Raw genomic sequence first — 24,034 nt, forward strand, 5'->3', positions numbered from 1 at the left:
AAAGTTTTACATTTTTAAGTAAAGTTTGCAGAAAAGCGAATTCATAACGATCAGAAATGGCTTATTTCCACCACACTCTTGGATTCTTTCTAGATAATCAACTTTTTGCTGATGTTTTGTTCCGATAGTGAGATGTCATTTGACCATCCTAGCTGGGAGGGTTTTGTCTACACCAGGCTCTAATTTTCTCCTAACTACGTACTGGCCCATCTTGCTATTTTAATTCTCTTCATTGGCTCACTACCGACTTCCAATATTTTTCCTGAAAGACTCTAGAGTCTGTGAAAAATAGGTTGCAAGCTCTCACAGGACTACTAGATTCATGGACAACCCTAAGGCAACTAGACTCCTTAGGATGCATCCCACCTCTCTCCTACAAAGGCTAAAGGCCCCCATTAAAGGTAAAAGCTAATTCCTAATCTACCTAGTTGAGAACAGACCTCTTTTTGTGTAGTTAAAATGCCACATTTCAGAAAGGTACTTTCTACTGTGAGCCAGTGAGTTTGTGGGAGACATTCTCCACTGAATAATATACAAACAAATCGTAATTTAAGAGCTCTTGGGATGAGGGAGGAACATAAGCTCAACCTATTTCACATACTTAACATGAAATCTGATGTTCAGTAAAAGTTAATATGTTGGCTTGCTTACATTTCTAGGGAGTGAATCTGGGTCCACCAATGGCCTCATTCCCAAGTTTCCCGTGTGCAGATTAGATCAAATGCTGAACCATGTGTTTGACCCAAGTGTGACTCAAGACAGAAAGTCTAGAGGGATGTGTCACAGAGAAATCCAGGAACAATGTGGAAAGGCTGGGGAGTGGTGAGATTCCGAGCGCATTTTGGTTGTAGAACAGGAGTTCTGGAGTTACCAGATGTAGAGTGTGAAAGATAAATCAAGGATGGATTTGGGCTGCTGAAAACATGGAGAAACCATTACTTCACAGAGACAATTAGGGACCAGCAGTGTCCTTGAGTGTCACTAAGCCCTTCAAGTTTCATCTCTTAGTCTAAGTATCTGCTGCAGTGGCCAGTCACAGGCATCAGCTAGTGTCTCTCAAGAATGATATGACAACAGTGTGCCCCCCCCCATTCCCTGGTATGCCATATTGCAGACAATGCCATGGCTTGGAACATCCCAGCTCTGCAGTCACATGAACACTGAGGTATGTGGGGAAATGGTGACAGGAGGCAGGGGAAGCGTCAGATCAACATGTCTCTGTTTTCAGTTGTGTAGAACTGTAAGATGATCTCTGAGGTTCTCCAAAAGTACCACAAAAATCATAGCTAACTGTGAAAGCCAGAGGGCCTCTGGAGCAGTGGAACCACACAGCAGACTGTGCTGAACTCCTGCCCCAGTGTTAACCATAAAAGAGAAGCCCAAGGACTAAAGATGCTTCAAGCTAAATTCATAGCCTAGAAACACCATGTACATCGAAGCCTAGAAAAGTAATCAGTCTTTTGAAATCTAGAATGAGGGCATTGTATGGACTCTGGAGAGACCCTGGCAAGCTGGAACATGGCTCTGGCTGACCTCGCCCTTCTCCCTTATTCCCTCTGCCTTGCCAAACTGATAGATTACATTCCTGCAGTGAGCCACCAAGGTCTGTTCCCTTATCCTCCTCCTAAGGCTGACTACCAAGATGCAGCCGTCAAAGTATTGAAGTCAAGCAAGCAAAATCCCCTCTTAGCTCACCTAATTAACATGCCCAATAAAAATGAAACCCCCATCCTAACACGAGGTTTCCCCCTACCTTTAGAAGCCACATGTTCCTATGCACTCTGCCTCCTCTCCATTCTGAGCCAGTCCTTTGCCCCCTCTTGTTCAAATACCCCTCCTCTTTTGCCTCTTTTGTCCCTTCCTTTTCTCCCTCACCCTCTGTCTCCTGTCTTTGTCTCATAGTCCCTGTCCTCTGTCCCTCTGGGACAAATAAGTCTCCTTTGTGCTAAGAACTTGGTCTTGGAGGTCCTGAGCCAATACTTTTCCTTTCATATTTCCCCTCTTAGATGCTCAGTTTTCTTGACTTCAATGTCTCTTTCCTTTGGACAATGAAGAGCAGTCTCCCCGTGTCTTGAAATATTGCAAAGAAAGTTGCTTCAAAGTAAAACTGTTTTCTTCCCTTCCCATTTCTACCACATTTTTTCCCCTGGCTATCTTCATTCCATACCCAAGCTACTCCAGCACAGCCTTCTGTGGGAAATTGCAACCGCTGCTCTAGAGAAAGCTACAGCCACGGCTCCTCCCTTCTAACAACTGGAACATTTGGGAATGAATAGCTCTCTGTTGTGACAGAGTTATCTTTAATGTTATATAGATCTGACTTGTATCCACTAGATGTCAGCAGATCTCATTCAGTAATCACAACCAAAGTGTCTCAAAACATTGTAGAATATCCCTCAAGGACCAAAAATCATTGGAAGCTGAGAATCACCAAACTATGCTAACTCAAAAGATACTGGGGGGGAAAAAGGGCTAATATGTGCCAATAGGAACAAGCAGAATGTATGTAGAAATAAATGTTTGAAAGCATCAAATCAGAAGAATAAATACAGGTGTAAGGCTGGACAGAGGAAGCAGGTGGTGTCAGCCAATTCGCTGCTCAATGTTTTGGCAAGGACAGGTGGAGTGAATGCTAACACACAGCCTTTGTGCTTCCTGGTTCTGATGGTGAGCTATGCCAGATGCAGTTAGGATGCTAGACAGTGCTGAATGGGTTCTGAGGGCTAGAATGATGGATTTACTCTGTAAAGAATGAAGATTGAATAGACTGCTTCCCAGAAGGAGGAATGTTGGAATGAGTTTAATGAAAAATTATAATTGTCACCACCTGTCTATGTGAAGGGATCTCATACAAGTTGCCCTACTATCCGACCTTTTGCCCCAACAGATCTGAAGGCTTGGGATCTGTGACAGACAGAAGCGCTGTGTGAGGTCTCCAGAAAACCACAGTCAGAGTTGCTGCACAGGTCCTCACTGTTCCACACAACATGCTTTCCGAAGCAGGAAACAATTCTCTACTGGGAAAATAAGGGTCACCTCTCATGCGGATATATTATTAGTTCTACCAACTCCCTGGTACACAGTTTTAGAAACAACTGCTGAAGTGTGAGAACGGCATACAATCAAGTTGAGCAGATTCCAAAACACACGTAATTTCAAGAATGGATAGTTCCGATTCCCCATTGTGAACTCGGATTAACTTTGTTAACACTGACATCTCCCTCTTCTGCAACACACTTTCTGGCCATGTAGGAGCTCTTTATGCCTACCAAATACAGAATAAAGAATTTGATTCTGCCTCATAGATGAGTTGACACATCACATAAACTGGTCAGGAACATTGAATTACTACTGCGTGTTCTCTCTGGGATAGCTCTTAGGAATATTCAGTATACCCAGGAAATCTTCCCTTTCAGCTGAGATTATATAAACACACTTTATTATTCACTTTTATGTGAAGGAAGAAGTGACCTGAAGTAAGACTTTTTTTCTCTCATTGATTCAGCCAACACCCACAATCACCAAAACTATAGTGTGTCCCTGATCACAATTACTGCAACCTACAAATCCCTTTTACGGCACCTTCAGGCTGAAGGCAGACTCCAAAAATCCACGGGCACTACTGGATTAGTCAGTGTCCCATTGCTGGGAGGAGACACCTTGACCACAGCAAGTCTTATAAAGGAAAACATTTAACTGGAACTTGCTTTCAGACTCAGAGGCTTGGTCTGTCACCATCATGTCTGGTCGTCTGAAGTGACTTGTGTGGAGACTTAAACCCAGCAGACGGCATAAGCAGATGAGAAAGATGCAGAGGATTGGACTGGAGTGGGCAGAGCCTTTGTGCTCATCTGTTAGCTCTTCAAATTCTGTCATTACGCTTTCTGTTGCCAGCGACCTGTTCTGTCCAGGTCTTTGTGAGCTCTGAGCAAACGCAACACAATAGCCCTTCATTCCTCATGCCTGAGCCGGCACACCCTTGACTCAAGTGGCTGCTGAGATTCAAAATTGTGTAGTTTCAAAGTGCAGAGTAGTCAAAGCCCAGGAGCATTATTAACTGTTGGTCACAGGAAGGGGCTGATATGCAAATGTTTCTATTGTTATTGCCTGTAGCAGACAGTTCAGGGAGTCATAATGTTTTCTAAAATGCCCAAGAGAGTTAGAAAATATTCAAACATGGTGATGGTCAACCAAAACTCCTCCTCTAACTACAGAAGAAGAAGGGGGAAAAGAAGAAAAGAAAACCATCTTGGTAGGGTATGTTATCCTGCCTTTGCAATCACCTTTTTCAGTCCTATTTCATTGTGAACTCCTTTGGTATAAAATTAAAGTCTGAATGGCCTTTTTACCTGGAAATCAAAGTTCCCAGCACTTTATCCCTGCCAGGGATGTGGTTTAAATGATTGCTTCTCTTATAGCTTGAAATCTTGGCATCATTCATGCCTCTCCCACCCAAAGGAGCATCATTAGTAAAACAAAGATTCTGTTTCAGTATCTGATGTGAGCGGGTGAGGGTGCAGTTTTTAAAAAGCATCCCAAAAAAAGGTCTGTGCAATCCGGGTAGAGTATGAAGTACATACGTGCCATGGTTCTAGACCTACACTGCTTTCGGGAATTAAGTGAGGAGAAATTAAGGGTACTAGTGATGTCTAGGTTCCTGTCCCAGAGATTCTGACTTAACTCATTAAAGTGGTCCCAAGAATCTAGTTGACAGTATTTTACATATGCAATGGAGAAAACATTTAATGAGCTCTCAAATGATTTGCCACAAATATCGGAATGGTACATCTAGAAAATTATCAACTCCACTAATCAGCCTATGCTAGTAGATCTCAACTTCCCTAATGCTACAACCCTTTAATACATTTCCTCATATTGCAGTGGGCCTCAACCATTAAATTAACTCTACTTTTTAACGGTAATTTTGCTAGTTATCAATTGTAATGTTAATATCTGCTATATAGGATATCTGATATGTGACCCCTGTTGTCCAACAGGTTGAGAACCACTGGCCTATGTGCACGCAAGCCCCGCCCCTGACTTTTCCACGCCCACAGTCGAACTCCGTCCCACCCACCAAGGCGACGTTCGACTTCCGCCTAGTCCATTGGTCAGTCTGTTTTCTTCCATGGTCTCCATTTCCGGCTTCACTGGGTCAACTTCCGGCGCAGAGCGGCACGTGACCGGATACGGGAAGTGGCGGGTTCTGGCCGCTTCTTTTCCCGGCTCAATGAAAAGCGTTTCACAGCTGCTATTGCTGCCGGCGCCCTTCCAGAGTCACTCTTGGAGCAGCAACCTCGGCCGGCCGGCCTCGCGGTAAGCTCCCGGCCAGGGACCCGCGGTCCTGGAGGTAGTAGCCTAAGTTCAGTCCGCGTCGGGTCGGCCACTCCCAAGTGACCCAGCCTACCTACCCACCTTGCTCCTCTCCCGGGCTGCAGAACCCCGGCTGCATCCTTACTCCTTGCTGTCCTGGTCTCTGGGAAAAGGCGGAGCCGGGAGGCAGTCGAGTGTCAGTCCACAGTTCCGCCCATCCGGGACATATTTCATTTTTGCCAAACTAGCGTGGCATGGGAGAGGAGAGGAGGACGTGGCCTGGCTTCTGCCGGTTAAAATCAACATAACATGTCCTTATAAATCTTCTAGGTGCATTGCCCAGCCTCTGAGCAGTTTTCTTTTCTTGATGGCATGTCTCCGTGTTGAGATGTCTCTGCAGTAGATGGGCCCAACCCACTAAGGCACTTGCGTTGACACACGATAGACAAAGGTTAGCTGCCTCTGTAACCGGCAGCCTTGAGGTTTTAGAAGGCGAAGATCTAAAGAAAACCCAGAATATGGACTTGGAAATCGTTGTGAAGGCCACTATTAATATAATACTGGCATAATGTAAAGTTCTGTATAAACACGGGAGAATTCATCACTAGCCCTGAAGAAGACTGTCACAATGCTATGTCATCCCATTCATGTCTTTCAGTTTCTTCTTTATATCCCAGAGTGCTACCTGGCACTTAGTGGATAACAATATTTGTTGAATTACGTCTACTTCCTTTATGAGTTATGACCAGCCCTCTGCTGTTTTACCGTTTACCATGCACCAAGTCTTTAGTATGGTGAACATTGGCCATTGTTAATTGTTCTTTCTTACCAGCATTTACTATTTAAATAAAACAGGTTACACCAAGAGAATGTAGTAAGTACCCAACACACAAACCTGTGATAGAGCACCCTCCTCCTCTCAAGAGATGGCTGTGGAGACCTAGGAGATGATACTCATGTCCCCATTAGATAGCAAGCACTTGTCTCACAAATAAGTACATTTTCAGCAAAAGAGCAATGTGGATTAAGACTTTTATTGAGTCAACTTCATACAAATGGAGACGTGGAGGTTTGAGTAGGAAGAAGGCAATATGTCTTGCATGGGAAAGTGCTTAAACAAAGATTTCCCAAAAAGAACAGAGTGCTCTGAACGCAAGGCGTGGCTTGGGAACACTGACCAGGTGTGTGGTAAAATGAGAACTGGTTTAAAATTATTTACTAGTTTTTCAGGGTTGTAGAAGCCTAGAAAAGATAGTAATAGCAGGAGCTGTTGCTTAAAGGTAGTAAGTCTTTGTTGCTGTGTTGGCAAGATGGGGGAACGTAAATCGTATGGAGACGCAGAAGCCAGAGTATGCTAATAGATTTCTCGTTGGCATAGAGAAAGCAATCGGTTAGGGCAGAGTTTGAATCTGGGTATTTTCTTACAGATTCAAAAACTGGAAAGGGGTAACATTGAGGGACCCATCCCTGGTCTGATACTGAGTGGGGCAGTATTCCCTTAAATGTTTACTAAGCACTCACTGTGTACCTCTTGGTAAATGCTAGGAATATAAAGATGAATAAAATAAGGTCTCTGCCAAGAGAGAACTACTTTTAATGGGGTCTGCAGTGTACTAGCTAAAAACACTGGTTGGAAAGCTGTTGTCAATAGAGGTAAGATGGGGAACAGAAGAGGAATTTGGGATAAAAGGCTTCAAAGAAGAGGCAGTGTGTTATAAGAATTGTTGAGGATGAGTTGAAATTTGCAGTGACAAGAATTTCAGGAAAAGGAACATAGTGAACAAAGCCCAGAGACAGAACAGTAAACCAGACAGTGGCCACTTCAATTTGAGGATAATATAGAATCGAGTTTTAATGTCACATCCAGGCCCTAGGACATATTAAGGGGTGTGCTAGCTAGTTTTCTGTCAGTGTGACACAAGCTGAAAGGAGAAAACCTCTGGTCATTTTTTAAACTAGTGATTGATGGAGGCTAGATCATAATTGTTACACACTTGACTTGTAGAAGAAACTGTTTCCTAAAACCTCTGCACCATCTGTGATCCTCGAAGCTGTGGGGGAGTCTCTTTCATCAGTACTTGCTGCTGCGTGTCCTTTGGGCTTTTAGCCTTCCCAGCTGTTGAAAGTAGTGGGCATCTCACTGTGGACTTCAATCACATTTCCCAAGTGGTTGATGATAATGTTTTGGGTTTCTGGTGTGCATCTTTGCAAAAGCCAAAGTGCAGCTATACATGTTTTTCCTCAGCGTACCATTCATACCCCTTTCCTTGGGCATGGTCTCTCAGGAGAGTGGCACTCCACCAATAGGTGAAGCTGTATGGTCAGTGAACTCCACAGATCTGCTTGTCTCTGCCTCCCAGCATGAGGTTAAAGGCAGGCTTCATCGTGCACTGCTTGTCCTGTGAGTTCTAGAAATTAAACAAGGTGAGACTTGTGTCCTCCACTTACTAGGAAACACTTTTCCAACAGAGCCGTCACCCCAGCTCTATACTGAGCATTTTTTTTTAATATTTATTAGCTTTTTGTATGTGTCTCTGTGTGTATGTCTGTATGCTTGCATATATGTATATATGAGTTTTGTGTGTGTGTGTGTGTACTGGTTTCTCTGATTTCCAAACTTGAGGCCCCATGCTTTTATGTTATAAATGTATTAATATATTTATGTATTTATTAGGATTTTATTATTCGAGTCATAATTGGAACACTTTATGAGGGAGAGCGGTGCTTTTGTGAACTAGCTCAACCCCTCTCTCCTAAATGCTCTTCAGCTGAGAAAAGATGACAGCAATCAAGCACGCGCTACAGAGAGATATCTTCACACCAAACGACGAACGCCTGCTGAGCATCGTCAATGTCTGCAAAGCGGGCAAAAAGAAAAAGAACTGTTTCCTGTGTGCCACAGGTAGGTGTTTATTAAGCAGAAGTGTGTACTAGATACTGCATTCCTTGGAGTCATATTCTCATGTTTCTATAACTGGGAGAGTAACTGGTATCTTTGTGGGTTGGTGGCAGCTTCCTTACCTCATTCCTTTTTGCTCTCCAGTGGCTGGTGGCTGGGATCTGGGATCCCGCATCTTACCACATTCCCCATGTGTAATTTCAAGCTATGTTGTTTACTTTCACTTGTCTTTAAACTTTTAATAAAATTAATTATAATTCCTTGTGACCCTTCCCATTCAGCAGTACATTTATGAGAATTTTGTTTCATTTTGGAGTTTTTATTGTTTTGTTTCTGAGACTGTGTATTCCTGGCGGGCCTGGAGCTCACAGAGCTCCACCTACCTATGCCGTCTGCTAGCACACCTGGCCATGAGTTAGAACTGTGTTCCTACACGAGGCTCTAACACCATCGTAGTCACTGCTGCCACATGCTCTGCTGTAAGTGTCCCATGGTCCCCATACCCATCAAACCAGGGGTGAACCTGGGTTTGTGCCTGGGCTTTGCTGTTTAAACAGCTTGTCTGTGAATGTGTTTGTGCTTGTTTTGTGCTATACACACCAAAATTATTTTAAAGCAAATAACGTGGATGTGGACTCTGCTCTAATACACAGTTACTGTAAAAAGATTCTTTTCACTCCACTACCCGTGGTTCTCTTGTGTTCTCTACACCATAATCAACAGTTGCTTCTGACAGACTAACCGTTGTCAGGACGGCAGAGTGACATAGTATATCCCTGTGGTTTTAGAATGTACTTCCCCACTTTATGATGAAGTTGAACTTAGTGGCCATTTATTTAGGTACTTTACCACTTAAGCCTTTTGCTCATTTTCCTATTGAATTGGTTGTCATTATACAGACTTGTATAGTTGTTTTTAATTATTATGATTATCTGGATAGATATTAGATTTATTAGCTGCATAAATATTTCTATTATGTGGTTGTATACTTTCTAGTTTGTGGCTTATCTTTGTACTTTTTGTGGTTCTTCTTAGTGAAATGTAATTGTCATTAAGTAAAATTACTTTGATGCTTTATGACTTCTGCATTATTTTGTAAAGGTTTTGATTCACTTGTGTCTTAGAGAGTGTGATATGTTTGTGTTGCAATATCCTTTTCAACTCAAATAAACCTATTCAATGAAAACACAATTCAGTAATTAGGAAAACAAGCTGCCTGTCTATTTTGGACAGATTTACCACCACTACGCTCTCTATTCCCCTCCTAGGAGATCCCTTATCACTTGCTGTTAACAGTCCTACTATTCCCGTTCCTTCCTCTCCTTCTCCTCTGACTCCTCCTCTTCCATTTCCTCTCCTTTTTCCCATCTCCTCTCCCTGTCTAGTCATGTATTGACTAAATATAAATCCACATATTTGTATCTCTGTCTGTCTGTTTCTGTGTGAAAGAACACATATTTCTATTTTAGTATTTTTTCTTATATCTCATTTTATTTTGCTCTTTACTCTTTCATCTTAATTTTTGAATCAACTTCCTTTTTAAATTATTATTTATTTAATGTATATGAGTACACTGTAGTTCTCTTCAGACACACCAGAATAGGGAATCAGATATCATTACAGATAGTTGTGAGCCATCATGTAGTTGCTGGGAATTGAACTCAGGGTCTTTGGAAGAGCAGTCAGTGCTCTTAACTACTGAGCCAGCTCTCCAGCCCTAGAATCAACTTCTTAAGTTTCAGATTTTGTTGTGTTTTGATTGGGATTGTTTTTAAGCTATCATTTAAGTTGTAGGGAACTTGCATTTTTAAATGATGTTTATGTCCTTGAACATGTTTATTTTCTGTTTTTATAAGCCTTGCTGCTTATATTAAAATTTTTCTATATTATGTTTGTTAAGTGGCATTCTTCCTTAGGTCTGTGTGCTGTTACCACTTATAATGTAAGATTTGATGAAACAAAATAGTATCTTTTATTAATACCCTGTTTGCCGATGTACTGGTTTAAAATTGTGCACCCATGTTCTTTATATGTAGTTTTCCTCTTGCTATCCTTGTAGACTGGTTAGCCATAGTTATTAAATAAGCCTGTGCATTCCCCTGATTGGAGTTTATTCTCCTGTTGGAACTTGGCAGGAGGAGCAGGTAGCGGTGCTGGACTAGTACGGCAGGGGGTGTGATGGCACACTGTTGCCCAGCAAGTGCAGTTGAGGGGATATCTTTCCCCAACATTCTCTAGTTCAGTGGTTCTCAACCTTCCTAATGCTGCTACCCTTAACACAGTTTCTCAGTAGTGGTGACCCCAACCAAAATGTTTCTGTTGCTGCTTCAGAACTGTAATTTTGTGTTCTGTGATATCTGTTTTTGGATGGTTCTAGGTGACTTCTGTAAAAGGGCCTTTCAGCCCACGGGCTGAGAACCATCTCTCTTAATCCATTTGTGTATGTTAAGATTTTTAAGAGAGCATTTGGAGGTTTGTTGTTTGTTTGTTTGTTTGTTCTTGTTTGGAAAGCCATTTGCTTTTCAAATGTATCAGCATTCCAAATCCAAACTCCATTCTATTGCCAGAGTCCTGTTTTAAAGCTAGAAACTAGAGCATGTCATTTCTCTAATAGCATCCCTTGCTACCTCAGCTGAAGCCCTTAAAGAGCTGAGCACCCATCTTCTGTAGTAACTGCATTCCCACCCACCTCATGTGACATTGTGCTGTGTGTGTTGAGTACTTCCTGTTGCTGTCTGTGAAGACATGAGGCTCTTCTGGGACTCTTTGGACTTGTATGTGTCCATCCTTTGATTTCTCTTCCTGCACTCTGTAAAAGAGGTCTGAAGCCTTACCTCTCAGGCATCTCTCTGCCTCCAGCCCTCTAGTCTGATTTAGATGCTTCCTTTAGGATTCTCTGCCTCCTCAGCTGACACATTACAGAGCATTGTGCTTACTTCAGTGTCCCCATCTAGGTCCCGAGAGCCACATTTGCAGTGCGTGCTCGAAGAATGAGTAGGTGACCGATGTGCTAACAGTTGTGTCTGTGTGCTTCATTCAACAGTGACTACTGAACGCCCCGTGCAGGTAAAGGTGGTCAAAGTCAAGAAATCAGACAAGGGAGATTTCTACAAAAGGCAAATTGCTTGGGCCCTGCGAGACCTCACTGTGGTAGACGCCAAGGATGCCATCAAAGTATGTTTTCCACAGTCCTTTCACTTGTGTTCAGGGAGTGTCTGTCCTGTTACACACAGCAGTGTGTGCCCTGAGATGATCTAAGCTTTTCTGTGGCTGTAGGTCTGCCACCTGCTAGTCGGAAATACATTCCTCTCTACTTCGGCCCCGATGTTAGATCACTTACAATAAGAATGGAACTGCATACATGTGCTTGGATCACTTTTTTACTTTGTTAAAGCTACAGTTATATTTGTGTTCAAAGTACATACACTAGAGCAAGATAACCTTGATACTATGTATTTCTTTATTTAAGTTAAATATACTCAATATAAAATTCTGTAAATTCGTATGGATTTCAAAGTACTATGTTGTGTGAGTTAATTCTAAAATAGTCATTGTATTGGTAAGACTTGGTTCAAAAGCATGAGTGATGTGCGTAAGGAAGGCTTCCTTTTTCCTCCCAAGTGGAATAAGGACTCAGCAGCTGATGGAGCCAAGCTGGCCATTGGGTGGTTGTGGTTCAAATAAAGGAAGTGATACACACCTTATTTTGAGGTGATTAAATAAAATTTTAAGAATATACATTTTATACCTTTGTTTTAGAGTGTGCTCAGACTTTGAGGACATAGCATAATTGAATATTCACATTAAGAGCTACCTTTATTCCTGGCAGCTCAAGGCAGTTCTCAGCAGTTCCCTGTGAAAGTCACTAGAGCTCCCTCCCTTAGTGAATGGGGTCCTTCCTCCCACTTCCCTCCTGGCTAGTCCTGGCCTGGTGGCTGCTGTGCCCTTCAGAGCACAGCGGAGGAGCACCGCAGCACACCCACAGTGTGTTGGGACTCAGGGCAAGCCTCACGCCAGTGTAACTGTCAGGCCTCCTCTGGGAACTCCAAAGGTCGTGCCTGCTTGCCAGAAGGTACAAAGAAGAAAAGCATGATAGAGGCATTCGTAAATTGATCTGGTAAGGTAAAATTCCAGGGTTTTGTGTAGTTGTTAGTTTGAGACAAGTGCTCGTGCAACCCATGTTGACCTCAGACTTACTGTGTATCTGGGGCTGGCTCTGAACTCATGTTCCCTATGCCTCTGTCTCCCCAGTGTTGGGATGACAGGCATATGCCACTGTGTCTGACTGAAACCATGGTTTACTCTTACCGTGACATAAGTCTGGGTATTAAAAAGCTGAATAAAATGAAAGGTAATTGAGTCACATGCTAAGAAATAAAGTAGTCTTAGGAGATCCTTGCCAGTCTGTGTCAGATTTCTCCTAAATCAATCAATCTCTCTATTGGAAATAGACACACACAGATAGAGAGGAGGGACTTAGTGTATTTTAGTAAGCTAGTCTTTTCCTAAAAAGGACACAGGATTTAGGGAAATGTATAAAGTGTGAGAGGGAGAAGTATTTGGAAAGAAAAGTAGTTTTTCTTTTCTAGATTTAAGTAAATAATTTCTGATCCTGGGGTGGCAGGAGGAGGAATCTTTCTGGGAGACTTTAAGAAGTTCACACGTCGGCAGCGTTTCAGAAATGCACCTGCTGTGTAGGCCCTGCTCACTCGGCACTGCCCGGTGCTTCTCAGAAAGTCTCTGCTAACTTGCCTCATGGGCTTTGGTGTGTTTGTTTCATTTACGTAAGCCCCTTGGTGTGTGCTTCCTATAGGTGGATATAAAATGTGGACTCTTTACACTCAGCCTGGGAGTAGCCACTTAGGACGGTGCGTTGACTCTCGGGTGCCACCACTGGAACACTCAGCCTCACTGGCGTATGGGAAGTTGCCAGTGCTCCTGGATAGCTTTGTACATAACAAATGATTCCTTTTAATCATAAGTACAAGGTTGCAGTTAAAGTTAGTCTGTTACACTGGGGGCATGCACATATGCCATGGCATGTGTGTGGGGGCTAGCGGACAGATGGTGAGAGCTGTAACCTTTCACCATGTGGAGCAGATTGTTAGACTTGACCGCAGGTGCCTTTACCTTCTGAGGCTGAGCTAGCTCACAAACAGGTTTTCAGTTTTTTGGATGCTTAAGCTTTGTTTATTCTACTATAAGTTGAATAAATTACTGATTTTATCCTACTCTTACGTGATTATGATACCAAAAGTCAAGTCCTGTCCCTTAAAATACCCTACTCTTCAAAGTAATGGTCCATCTAACTTTTCTTGCCTTGAAGGTTTATTGACATCCTTACCCCTAAATAGTGCTACAAATGAATAGAATTATCTCTGTAGCTTATAGAACATTAATATGTTAGAATATATTACTGTCCTATACTGTAGTGCATTTGAGTCTACATTTCAATGCTTTGGAAGTGAAGAATGATATACATCATGATTGGTTTCCACAGTAGAGTCGAGTGGTCCTGTAGTCAAGAAAGATACTGCTGTACAGTGGCTCTGCTGGTTAGTTTCTGTCAACCCAACACACACTAGAGTCACTTGAAAGGGAGGGACTTCAACGGAGGAAATGCCTCCATCAGATTGGCATCATGTTGATTGTTGATTGAGGTGGGAGGGCCCAGCCCACCTTGGGTGGTGCCATCCTGGGCAGGTGGTCCTGGAGGTATACTAAAGGTATCTACATGAGAGAGAGCACGGGAGCAGGCAGGCAGCAGCTTGCCTTTGTGGTTCTTACCTCTTCTCTTGCTGGAGTTCCTGCCCTGACTTCTCTCTGTGATGGACAATTACCTGGAAGTGTAAGATGAAATAAGTCTTCCTTCCCCGAGTTGGTCTCATTAGGGTTTTATCACAGCACCAGAGACTCAGACTTGGGGAAGGTATAGTTGGTCCCCTAACCGACTATAAGATGCAGGACACTGCTGTCTTCTGAGATGCCTGGGATTCTGCATTTTCAAGACAGTAAGTGCAGCTCGTGTTTCTCACCTTCGCTCTTAGGAAATACACAAGGGTTTAAGTTACATTTTTTCCTTATTCAGTTTTATTCATCAATTGGGAGTTAGTATCAAAGCACACATTGTCAAACAAATTATGTAACCAATATTTCATACACAACTTTAAAAAAAAAAGATGCCAACAGAAGAGCTAGATAGCATTGTCGTGTTTCTGGAGGAAACTGAACACAGCCATGAAGGTGTGTACCCTGGCCTTTCACTTCTAGACTTTAAGTGGCCACTGTAGGATGTTGCTTGTCCAGTGTTTGCTATAAATTATATTCTCTAAGGACTTGAAGTCATTTAGTTGATGTGTGTATATGTAGGAACTGAGCCTGGCCCTAGTACATATGAGGCAAATATATCCCTAGCCATTTGCAAGATCCCTAATGGTCTTTTTATGCCTCCCAAGAACAACTTCCATTCTTAATTTTTAAGTAGATTTTATAGTAACTGTGAGAAGTGATAGGATCAGACCTATTTCTACATTCTTTGTTCTAGGAAAACCCTGAGTTCGATTTACATTTTGAAAAAGTGTATAGGTGGGTGGCCAGCAGCATCGCTGAGAAGAACGCCTTCATCTCCTGCACTTGGAAGTTGAACCAGCGCTACCTCCGCAAGAAAATCGACTTCATTAACGTCAGCCCGCAGCTTTTGGAAGGTAAAATAAGAGAGAGTGTGTGTGGTCACATGTGTCCTGAAACGACTATATAATTTGACACTGTTCACAGTAACACAGATACTGAGGTTGCCTCACAATGTCTTAACCATTTTCTTGCTGAAAGCATTGTGTGTGTACATTGCAGGATATTGGTATATTAAACTTAAAAAGTAGTCACTCATCCTGGGCTTGGTGGCACAGGCAGTAGTCCCTCCGTACTTGGGAGGCTAAGGCAGTCAAGACTTGCCTCAGTTCCAGAGGGAGTGCAAAGCCAGATTGAGTCTCTTAGTGAGGCACTGTCTAAAAGTCAGCAGTGACCGGCATTTGCCTGGATGTGCAAAGGCACTGGGTTCAGTCTCAGTACTTAGAATTCAACACAAGCTTTTTTAAATGTTACTGAATACTGCAAATTTCTATTTAAACAGCTGTGGGATAAGTGACCCAGCAGCAGCGCGTTTATGCCTAGCAGTAGACTAACACAATTCTGATGTTCTACTGCCTGAGGTCTAATTCTGCCTTTGCCAGCTGTGTCCTGGCTTTACATAGTTAATGGCAGCCTCAGTTTCCCTTATTCACAAAATAGAGATGATGGTAGTGTCTAACCTACAGTTTTTTTTTTTAATAATACATTTCTTAGCATGTACATGTGATGCAAAGAGTCTTGAGTGGATGTTAAATGTCAATAAATCTCATCTATCCTTGGCAATAGAGCCCTTGCTCAGACAGGAGGTGGGTGAGGGCACCAGTGGTTTGTCTGCCTTTGCAAATGTTACTGTGGACTGTTGTGTGTGGCAAGACAACCTCTACTCTGAAGTCTTAAAATGTTCAGTGAGATCTCATTCTCTGCAAGTTTCTTCCCTAAGGATTAAAGCTATCTGTGGAAATGGTTCTGGATGCCCCAGGGACACCGTGTGCATATCACAGAAGAAACCAGCTGTTTGCTGTTGTTTTGAAGCCTGTAAAGCCCAGGCTAGCTTGGAATCCACTGTGTAGCCTGGGCTGGCCTTGAATTTGTGGCAAGCCTCCTGCCCAGCATTCCTAGTGAGCCATGGCTGCCTTAAAACTTGATTCATGTGTACTGGAAGGAGGACGTTTGCATCCATCCCATGGCACTTGTGTAGAGGTCAGAGGAAAATGCTGTGAAGTTGGTTCTCCTTCCATCTTTATATGGTTTCCAGGGATTGAATTCAGGTCACCAGGCAAACAACTCCTGAGTTAGTCTCTGGCCCGTATCCAGTTATAAGTTTAAGACACAGTTTGAAGCAGACTATTAAGCTACTTGCCTCTTTATTGGTCCTCTTCTTTTTATTTGGTGATGGATGTTTCTCCCTTCAGATAGATTATTCTTTCTCAGCAGTTCTCCTCTCTAGCCTTGGTGCTTAGAACTGGCAGAAAGCTGGCAGATCCATCTGCCAGGCCTGAGCAGCCCCCAGGCCCCTCCCCACCGAGGCACTAGGCTGGGTTAGAGACATCGAGGGGCTGCCATGTCCCCAGTGCCTCAAAGAAATGACCCCCTAGAAATGTGTTTACTCAGAAAGACTCTGAGGATTTTTGTTTTGTTTGTTTTACCATTTAATCAAGAATTTTCTGATTAGCTAATCATTCATTGGAACGCTTGTTAGTCTGTTTTCAAATATTAGGTTTTTGGATGTTATGTATTCCCAATATATATTTTAAGTTAATGTATTTCATTAGGATAACTATATTGAAAAATGCATACTCTATCACTAAAAAACATTCCAAATGAATACAAAGACTATTGCTGTTTTTAAGGATAAAATTGAAATTTTTTTAAAGGTACTTAATTTTTCAGGACATACAACCAAAATGTTGATGTTTATAAAGATGAGCTCCAGTTGAGACTGGTTCTAAGGATGCTAAATGTCTAAAACTAGTCCTCATGGGCCCAAAACCACAGCCATTAATTCCATTTTTAACAAGTAAATGTCTCTAAGCTTTGGATAAGGAGGGACAACCCTCATTGCAACACGTTTTAAAGAGCTAAATAATCAGCCAAGTGAGTCAGTGCTGTTGTGACTGTCCATGCAGCAGCAGCAGCTTTGGTAGTTTTTATAACTCACAGTGGGATGCTGGAGTTTGAGAGATGGAGAGGGAAGTTCTTTTTTGTCTTGCATCAGATTTTTAAAGTCTTCCATTTGAACCCTTGAATGCCTGCGTGTATTGCAGTCTCCTGTCTTTGTTTCCTGCCTCCCTCGGTCTTATTCTTTGAAACAGTGTTTTGTGACTAATCCTTTGTGAGGGACTGTCCTGGCAAAGCGTTGGGCCTTGAGTGAAAATAACTACACTAAACGCATGAGTCAGAACTGACCTAAAAATAATCCCCAGGAAACAATTCGCTTCCCAGCCTCCTCCTTCAAGGACTCCTCGGAACTGTTTCTGGAGACTGGGAGGGAATAGGGAAGGACATTTTGAGACAGTGAATAAGAAAACAAGCGTGCAAACTTAGTTTCTGAGACAATAGGAAAACAAGCGTGCAAGTTTAGTTTCTGAGGGATCTTTCCACATTGTAGTTGGTCTTGATGTTGCCAAGTCGCCAAGTTTAGCATGAAGTTCAAACGAGATATGGGTAGCAGTTAAAGGTTGTTAAGTCTGTGTACTTTTCTACCCAGCTAATATTCTTTGCTTCCTTTCCTCTGCTTTCTTCATACCTTTTACTCCAGAACTGCCTAAAGTTACAGAAGGTGCGTAACACCTTTTCTTTATATTCCATGTGTATGTATCACTTGCTCTGTTATCCATGGGTTGCATATTTCATGGAGTTTGTACAAGGATAAGCTTATGACAAAATCCATGTAGTAATAAAACCAATAGTAGTATTCATTATTAGCTTCCAAAAGACTGTTTCAGGGAAAGACTACTACTAATGTAGTTTTTGATGGCTTAAAACACTTGTTTGTTCCAGTATTTAGTGTGCCGCACTGTGGTGGGTTATTTAGGCAGTTCCTGCCCTCTAGTGGTTACTGTGGAATCACATCTGATAGTTGAGCATCTCCACAAGGAACAAAATAGTCTCATTGACAAGAGAAGGAAGATAACAATGTTTCTCTAGAAATATTTCTAGAGTGTAATCTGTACATTGCTTATGTCAGAAATTTTAATCTGCTTCCCCCCTTAGGATATAACGAAATCTACCTAATTTATGATTTTCTTCTGAATAATATTGTCTCACTTAGAATGAACAGGTTGTCTTCTGAGACAAATAAATGTATTTCAAGTCATGCTTAATGGAAATTCTTTGTTCTCTCCTTACAATGCTCACTTTCAAGTCAAGTAACAAACACTAGAAGCATCCAGGCTGTGGGGTTTCACTGCTGCCACAGTCAGTCAGGGCTGACAGCCATTTCCAGTTCGCCTGCACTGAACTCCGGTTCTGTACAGAATGATCGCACACTCCGTGCTCCTTTCCCCAGAGTGGATCCAGATGAAGCCCATCAGACTGACCTCTCATTTGTTAGGAAGCTGGGAACATTGTATAATATGTCACCATGTTGTTGTTCTCAAGTTACTAAGGAAATTCCTGTAGTTTATCTTTAGCTATTTTGTCTATGCATGAGAAATTTTAAAACAACAACAAATAAAAAATGCAGTCAATATTTTCAGTATTCACAATCTCTTGTGGATAGTACACCTCTCACTCCAAAGTTATTTGAAAGGGATGTGTGTGTGTGTGTGTGTGTGTGTGTGAGAGAGAGAGAGAGAGAGAGAGAGAGAGAGAGAGAGAGAGAGACATATAGACAGTTTATATATATGTGTATATATGAAAATATATATTTTTCATATATATACATTTCTCATATATATATATATATATGAAAATAGCAAAAATAACAAGGGAAAATGCTCCCAGGAAAGAATTGTTTCCCATGTTCACAATTTATCAGTGTTTTGTTAGAGCAACAGCCTCCAGGGAGAACAAGAGAAGTTAGGTTCATTTCTTCATGCTTTCTGTTTTAGTGGGATTGTGTTGTGAGTGATTGTGACTAAAGCCTATTTAACACTTGTAAGTCAGTTGAGCATACTAGACTGCATGCTTTCTATTGCTCTTTGGACCTAACTTCAGTATTGTGCTTCTGTGTGCAAGTGAGGTTTGAGACTTCTTTCCATACATTCTGAGTCATTTTTCTATCCTCCATCGACTAAATGTGTCCTGTGTGCATAATCAGTCTTAATTAGCTAGCACTTCAAGGCCCGTGTTACAGTTCTTCACATTTTTTTGACTGCTTTCTTTCCTTTTTGTCTTAAGAATCTGTTCCACGCGGAGAGAACCAGAGTGTAGCAGGAGGGGATGAAGAAGCAGTGGATGAGTACCAAGAGTTAAATGCAAGAGAAGAGCAGGATCTCGAAATCATGATGGGAGGCTGCGAATGCGCCATCTCTAATGCCGAAGCCTTTGCAGAGAAGTTGTCCCGGGAGCTGCAGGTGCTCGATGGGGTAAGAGCTCCTCGTGCTGTAAACGGCTGCTGCGGTGGACTGCGAGGCTGGCGATGCCCAGGCTGTCTGCTCCGCACCTGAGCTTTTATAAGTGGGATCACTGTGTCACCGTAAGCTTGTTAGCAGCTGTTTAAAAGATGAGCCAGGAGCTGAGGAGATGCCTCCGTGGCTAAAGTGCTTGCTATGCAAGCTGAGGACCAGGGTTCAGACCCCAAGTAAATACCAGGTGAGCATAGCAGCTTTTCTGCCGTCCCAGTGCTTGTAGCTCAGAGATAGCGGGTTCCTGGAGCAAGCTGACGAGACAAGTCAGTGAGCTCTGAGTTCAGCTGAGAGACCCTGTCTCAGTAAGGAGCAGAGCAATTGAGGAGGACACCCACAGTTGCTGTCCACACTTATTTACACTGATGCCAGTTAGAATTCACATATCTCTCTCTCTGTCTCTCTCTCTCTCTCACACACACACACACACACACACACACACACTCACTCACTCACTCACTACAAAACATTTCCAATGAAGACATTTAGCTAAGACTAAGATTTTAGATTTTGGAATGTTCTTAATAAAAGATAACCAGATACCACCTTAAGGGATAATTCCCCTAGACTCTGAATCATTCATTGTCAAAGAATAAGCATTTTGTTGTTGTTGTTTTCAAGAAGCTAAAAAGGACAAATTAACATGAGAGAAATGTAGCTAAAATAAATGTGGGGAGCAGGGTAAATGTGGGGAGCCAGGAGGAGCTAGAGTCATTTACCAAAGGGGAACAGGGTAAGTGTAGAGAGAGGGAGAAGGACCGAGAGCTTCCACTAAAGAGGGTTTAGGACAGAGCCTCTGACATGTCTGCACAGTTTCTGAAGCACAGTCTCAAACCTCGTATAGCGGCAACAAGCCTTCCACGGTGCTGTGAAGAAGTGACCCGGGAACAGCTGACAGATGCAAAGAGCTCCGGCAGTCTTCACCTCTGCTCCTCTCCTACACGGTTAAACAGCAAGAACCTTACATTTTCTTTCATTTTGTAGGCCAACATTCAGTCAATTATGGCCTCTGAAAAACAAGTGAATATCCTGATGCAGTTCCTGGACGAGGCCCTAAAGGAGGTGGACCAGATTGAACTGAAACTGAGCAGTTACGAGGAAATGCTCCAAAGTGTAAAAGAGCAAATGGATCAGATCTCCGAAAGCAACCACCTGATTCATCTCAGCAACACGAATAATGTGAAGCTCCTGTCTGAGATAGAGTTCCTCGTGGTGAGCATTTCATTGGCTACCAGCAGAGCAGAAGCAGGAAGACTAGGGATGTTATGTAAAATCCATTTAAAAACAACTTCCTTGTGAGATCCGGATGTAGAGTGATTACAGAGGCTGAGTGTAGGCTGGAGTAGCATCCTGCCTGTATTTTCCCCACAGTTACACATGCAAGTGGTGTGTTTGAATGTGTTCCAGAACCACATGGACTTGGCCAAAGGTCATATAAAGGCCCTTCAGGAAGGAGACCTTGCTTCTTCTAGAGGCATTGAGGCCTGCACCAACGCTGCCGACGCCCTTCTGCAGTGCATGAATGTCGCCCTTCGGCCAGGTGCGTTCCCAGCCATGATAAAATCTGACCGAGAACCGAGACTAACAGTGAGGCTTGGTAGAAATATTTTGACAAGAAGAAACATGGGCTAAGTGATTTAGGGCTACTTAATTAGCAACACAAAAGAGTTTCATAGATTTCCCCAACAAATTTCTATTAACACTAAACTTTTTCATTTCAGTTCCTTCTAACGGACCATCTTTACCTTCACAACTGTATTATTATGGTCTATCTAGTTTTTATTTTGTTTAGTTAGGGGTTAGCATCTCACTACATGGCCTAGGCTGGCCTCACACCTACAATGCCCCTGCTTCTCAAGTGCTAAGAGTACAGGCAGGCAGCACCATGCAGTGCTTTTACCTTAATCTTGTTTAAAAATGTAACTTTATTATTGTATGTGTGTGTGCTTACGTGTGCATGTGTACGCTGTGTGTATATGGACATCTTTGTAGATTCAGTTCTCTTATTCCACCTTTACCGGGGGTTCTCAGGGTTGACCTCAGGTTTCCAGGTGTGTGTTTGCACTTTCACCTGCGGAACTATCCCACCTGTCAGTCTTCTGGGTCTTTAGTGGAAGTGGGCAAGCACACAGTTAGGATAGACCAGAGAAGATGGGGTTTTCTAGGCAGTGGTTCCAAAACCTAGAGGGCTCAGTGAAACAGACGACCAGGCCTATCTGCACACTCATTAGGTCTGGGCTGAGGTCCTAAAATTCCTGTTTCTAGTGGTTACCAGGTGACACTGAAGAAGAAACGGCATGTTGTGTTACTTTTCCTCCTTTTTAAATTTTATAAAGCAAATAAATAGGCATTACAGCTTTGATTCTTCAGAAGTTAAGTCTGGAATCATTAGCATAGCATAGATATGAGCTACATACAGTTCAGTGGGAGACTGTCTGCCTTATGTGCACAAGGCCTGGGTGCCTTGGGGTGGGGGGAGGCCAGCAAAATGGTCCTCAAGAAGAGGGGTTTGCTGGGCAGCTTGGTGACCTGAGTTGGATTGCTCGAACCCACGAAAGGGTGAGGGCTGAGAAAGACTCCGCAGAGTTGTCCTCTGACCTCCACATGCACATATGGAGAGGCATTTCTTGTTCAGAGGGAGCCAATCGGTGTTGTTCTGATGCAGGCCATGACATGCTCCTGGCCGTTAAGCAGCAGCAGCAGCGCTTCAGTGACCTGAGGGAGCATTTTGCCCGGAGACTGGCCAGTCATCTCAACAACGTTTTTGTACAGCAGGTAATTCTCATTTACTATTAAAACTGGTGTTTCCATAGGTCATTTATATGTTGCCCTGAACCTAAATTCCCCCAAATAGTTACTGTATTTGTTTGGGGCTACAGTGTATTCTTTCACAGGCTTCTATGGTTTTAAGATTTTGAAATGTGTGCACAGTTGCTCAGAAGTCCCTCGGACTTCAGGTGACCCTTTACAGAGATGTCAAGTCCCTTTTAGCTGAGACTGACTAGGAATCGGATAGCTATACTCATTAGTTACATAAACAGTTGACATTTTTCAAAGTGAGCATCAGACCTGACCCATTACCTTTAATGTTTCATAGGGTTTGTGTCGTCAGATACGCTGTGTTCATATAAGGAAACAACTAGTTCAGCTGTGAATTTCAGTTGATTGGGTCTCCATGTTATAAACATGCCTCTCTTTTTTGGAAAGAGATGTTATAATTCATGATATGGCAGGAATATTTTAATAATGCCAAGGGCACCTTACAAAATTTGAAGGAGATATTTTAATAGTTAATAGAATGAGATTATTGTGGGGGGTTGTCTTTTATTTTATTACACATATTATGCAGAAAGATCAGGAGAAATATTAAAAATCAGTAAATTCTCTCTGAAAACACTGGATTTTCATTGAAGTATTCTAAAACGGTTGTCTTTATTATATTTCATTTCCAACTAGTTTACTCAGGCCCTCCTTCAGCTCTCAAACAGGTCCTACTTTCTTTCCGTTCCTGTGAGTACAGCAGATTGGCTCAAGCTTCTGCAATTTTTTTTTCATGCCTAAAGTTTGCTAAAGTTAGCAGCAGAATATTGATGCTTACAGCTTGACTTACTGATTTAAGCTACCCATTAACTATATCTGTAATAGTTTTTAAATGTCCCATTTGTCCGAAAAGGCATTTAACCTCATTCTGCTTGCCTTTCTCCCTGTCTGTCATCTCCTTGATTTTTTCTTTTTAGTAATTACGTGTTGGTGGTTGAGGTGCAGAGTCTGATCCTGCCCATGAGAAGCCCAAAGTCGAGGGCTGGGAGACAGACACACTTGGGAATGAATGCGGCTGTCACTAAGCGTGGGTGGGGGAGATTAGGACAGATACCCTCAACGTTTTACTGGACTAGAAAAGTAGCAAGAAGTCAACTGAAACGTCACATAGGAAACTCCATTTTTCTTAGCTTATTGTTTTTAATGCTATTGGCAGTGATGCTGTCCACGTGTGTGATGACATCAAAAATGTCCGTCGACAGTGGTCTTTTTGCATCCTTAACTATTGGTGATAATCTGCATTTATTCATTCGTTTGCTTCTTTGCCTTTTAAACTAATGGCTTTGTTTAAAAGAATGCTTCTCATTTCTGAACGTCTAATGTGTACTGTTAACGTGGGAGTGACGCATGTGGAAGATGAGAATGCTGCAGCAGCCTGCCATGTGCTGTCAAAGGTGGAAAAGGATGTCTGTTGAACTTAGTCACCAGGCCACTGGCAAAAGAGCTAAAGAGCATGGACGAGGTGAAAACTAGCTGGGAGGTTCCGGCTGTGAGTGATGGTGTGACTCTGTCAGCTCCCATCCCAGCTGCCGTATTTAATAACAGATAATAGAAGTGTCTACTCCACTTAGACTAATACTTGGCTATCGTAGAATGCTCCATGGTAGCTTTTATTAAGAGTTCTAGTATCTAACTGGATGTAGTGCCACAATCCCAGTACTTGGGAAGCAGAGGCAGGCAGATTTCTGAGTTTGAGGCTAGCCTGCTCTACATAGAGAGTTTTAGGCTAGCCAAGGCTACATAGTAAGACCCTGTTTTGAAAACAAACAAAAACTATAGTAATATATATATATGTATATATACATAT

At 42.5% G+C, this 24,034-nt stretch overlaps 1 protein-coding gene across 4 annotated transcripts in view; it reads left to right on the top strand.

The window, feature by feature from the left end:
* Nucleotides 1-5,190: 5,190 nt before the first annotated feature.
* Nucleotides 5,191-24,034, top strand: part of EXOC1 (exocyst complex component 1) — a 43,787-nt gene continuing 24,943 nt past the window's right edge. Inside the window, exons 1-10 of one of the 4 annotated variants that reach the window (XM_080916548.1) lie at nucleotides 5,191-5,316; nucleotides 8,082-8,215; nucleotides 11,256-11,386; nucleotides 14,757-14,916; nucleotides 17,598-17,618; nucleotides 19,181-19,368; nucleotides 20,392-20,619; nucleotides 20,815-20,947; nucleotides 22,073-22,182; nucleotides 22,864-22,917. In XM_080916548.1, the coding sequence (XP_080772674.1) occupies nucleotides 8,092-8,215; nucleotides 11,256-11,386; nucleotides 14,757-14,916; nucleotides 17,598-17,618; nucleotides 19,181-19,368; nucleotides 20,392-20,619; nucleotides 20,815-20,947; nucleotides 22,073-22,182; nucleotides 22,864-22,917 (1,149 nt within the window). In that variant the 5' untranslated portion in view covers nucleotides 5,191-5,316; nucleotides 8,082-8,091. The remainder of the gene's footprint in view (nucleotides 5,317-8,081; nucleotides 8,216-11,255; nucleotides 11,387-14,756; nucleotides 14,917-17,597; nucleotides 17,619-19,180; nucleotides 19,369-20,391; nucleotides 20,620-20,814; nucleotides 20,948-22,072; nucleotides 22,183-22,863; nucleotides 22,918-24,034) is intronic. The other 3 variants (XM_080916550.1, XM_080916549.1, XM_080916551.1) reach the window with 3 other exon arrangements.

This window comes from Micromys minutus, assembly GCF_963924665.1.
Source record: "Micromys minutus genome assembly, chromosome: 1".
NCBI classification, from domain to species: domain Eukaryota; kingdom Metazoa; phylum Chordata; class Mammalia; order Rodentia; family Muridae; genus Micromys; species Micromys minutus.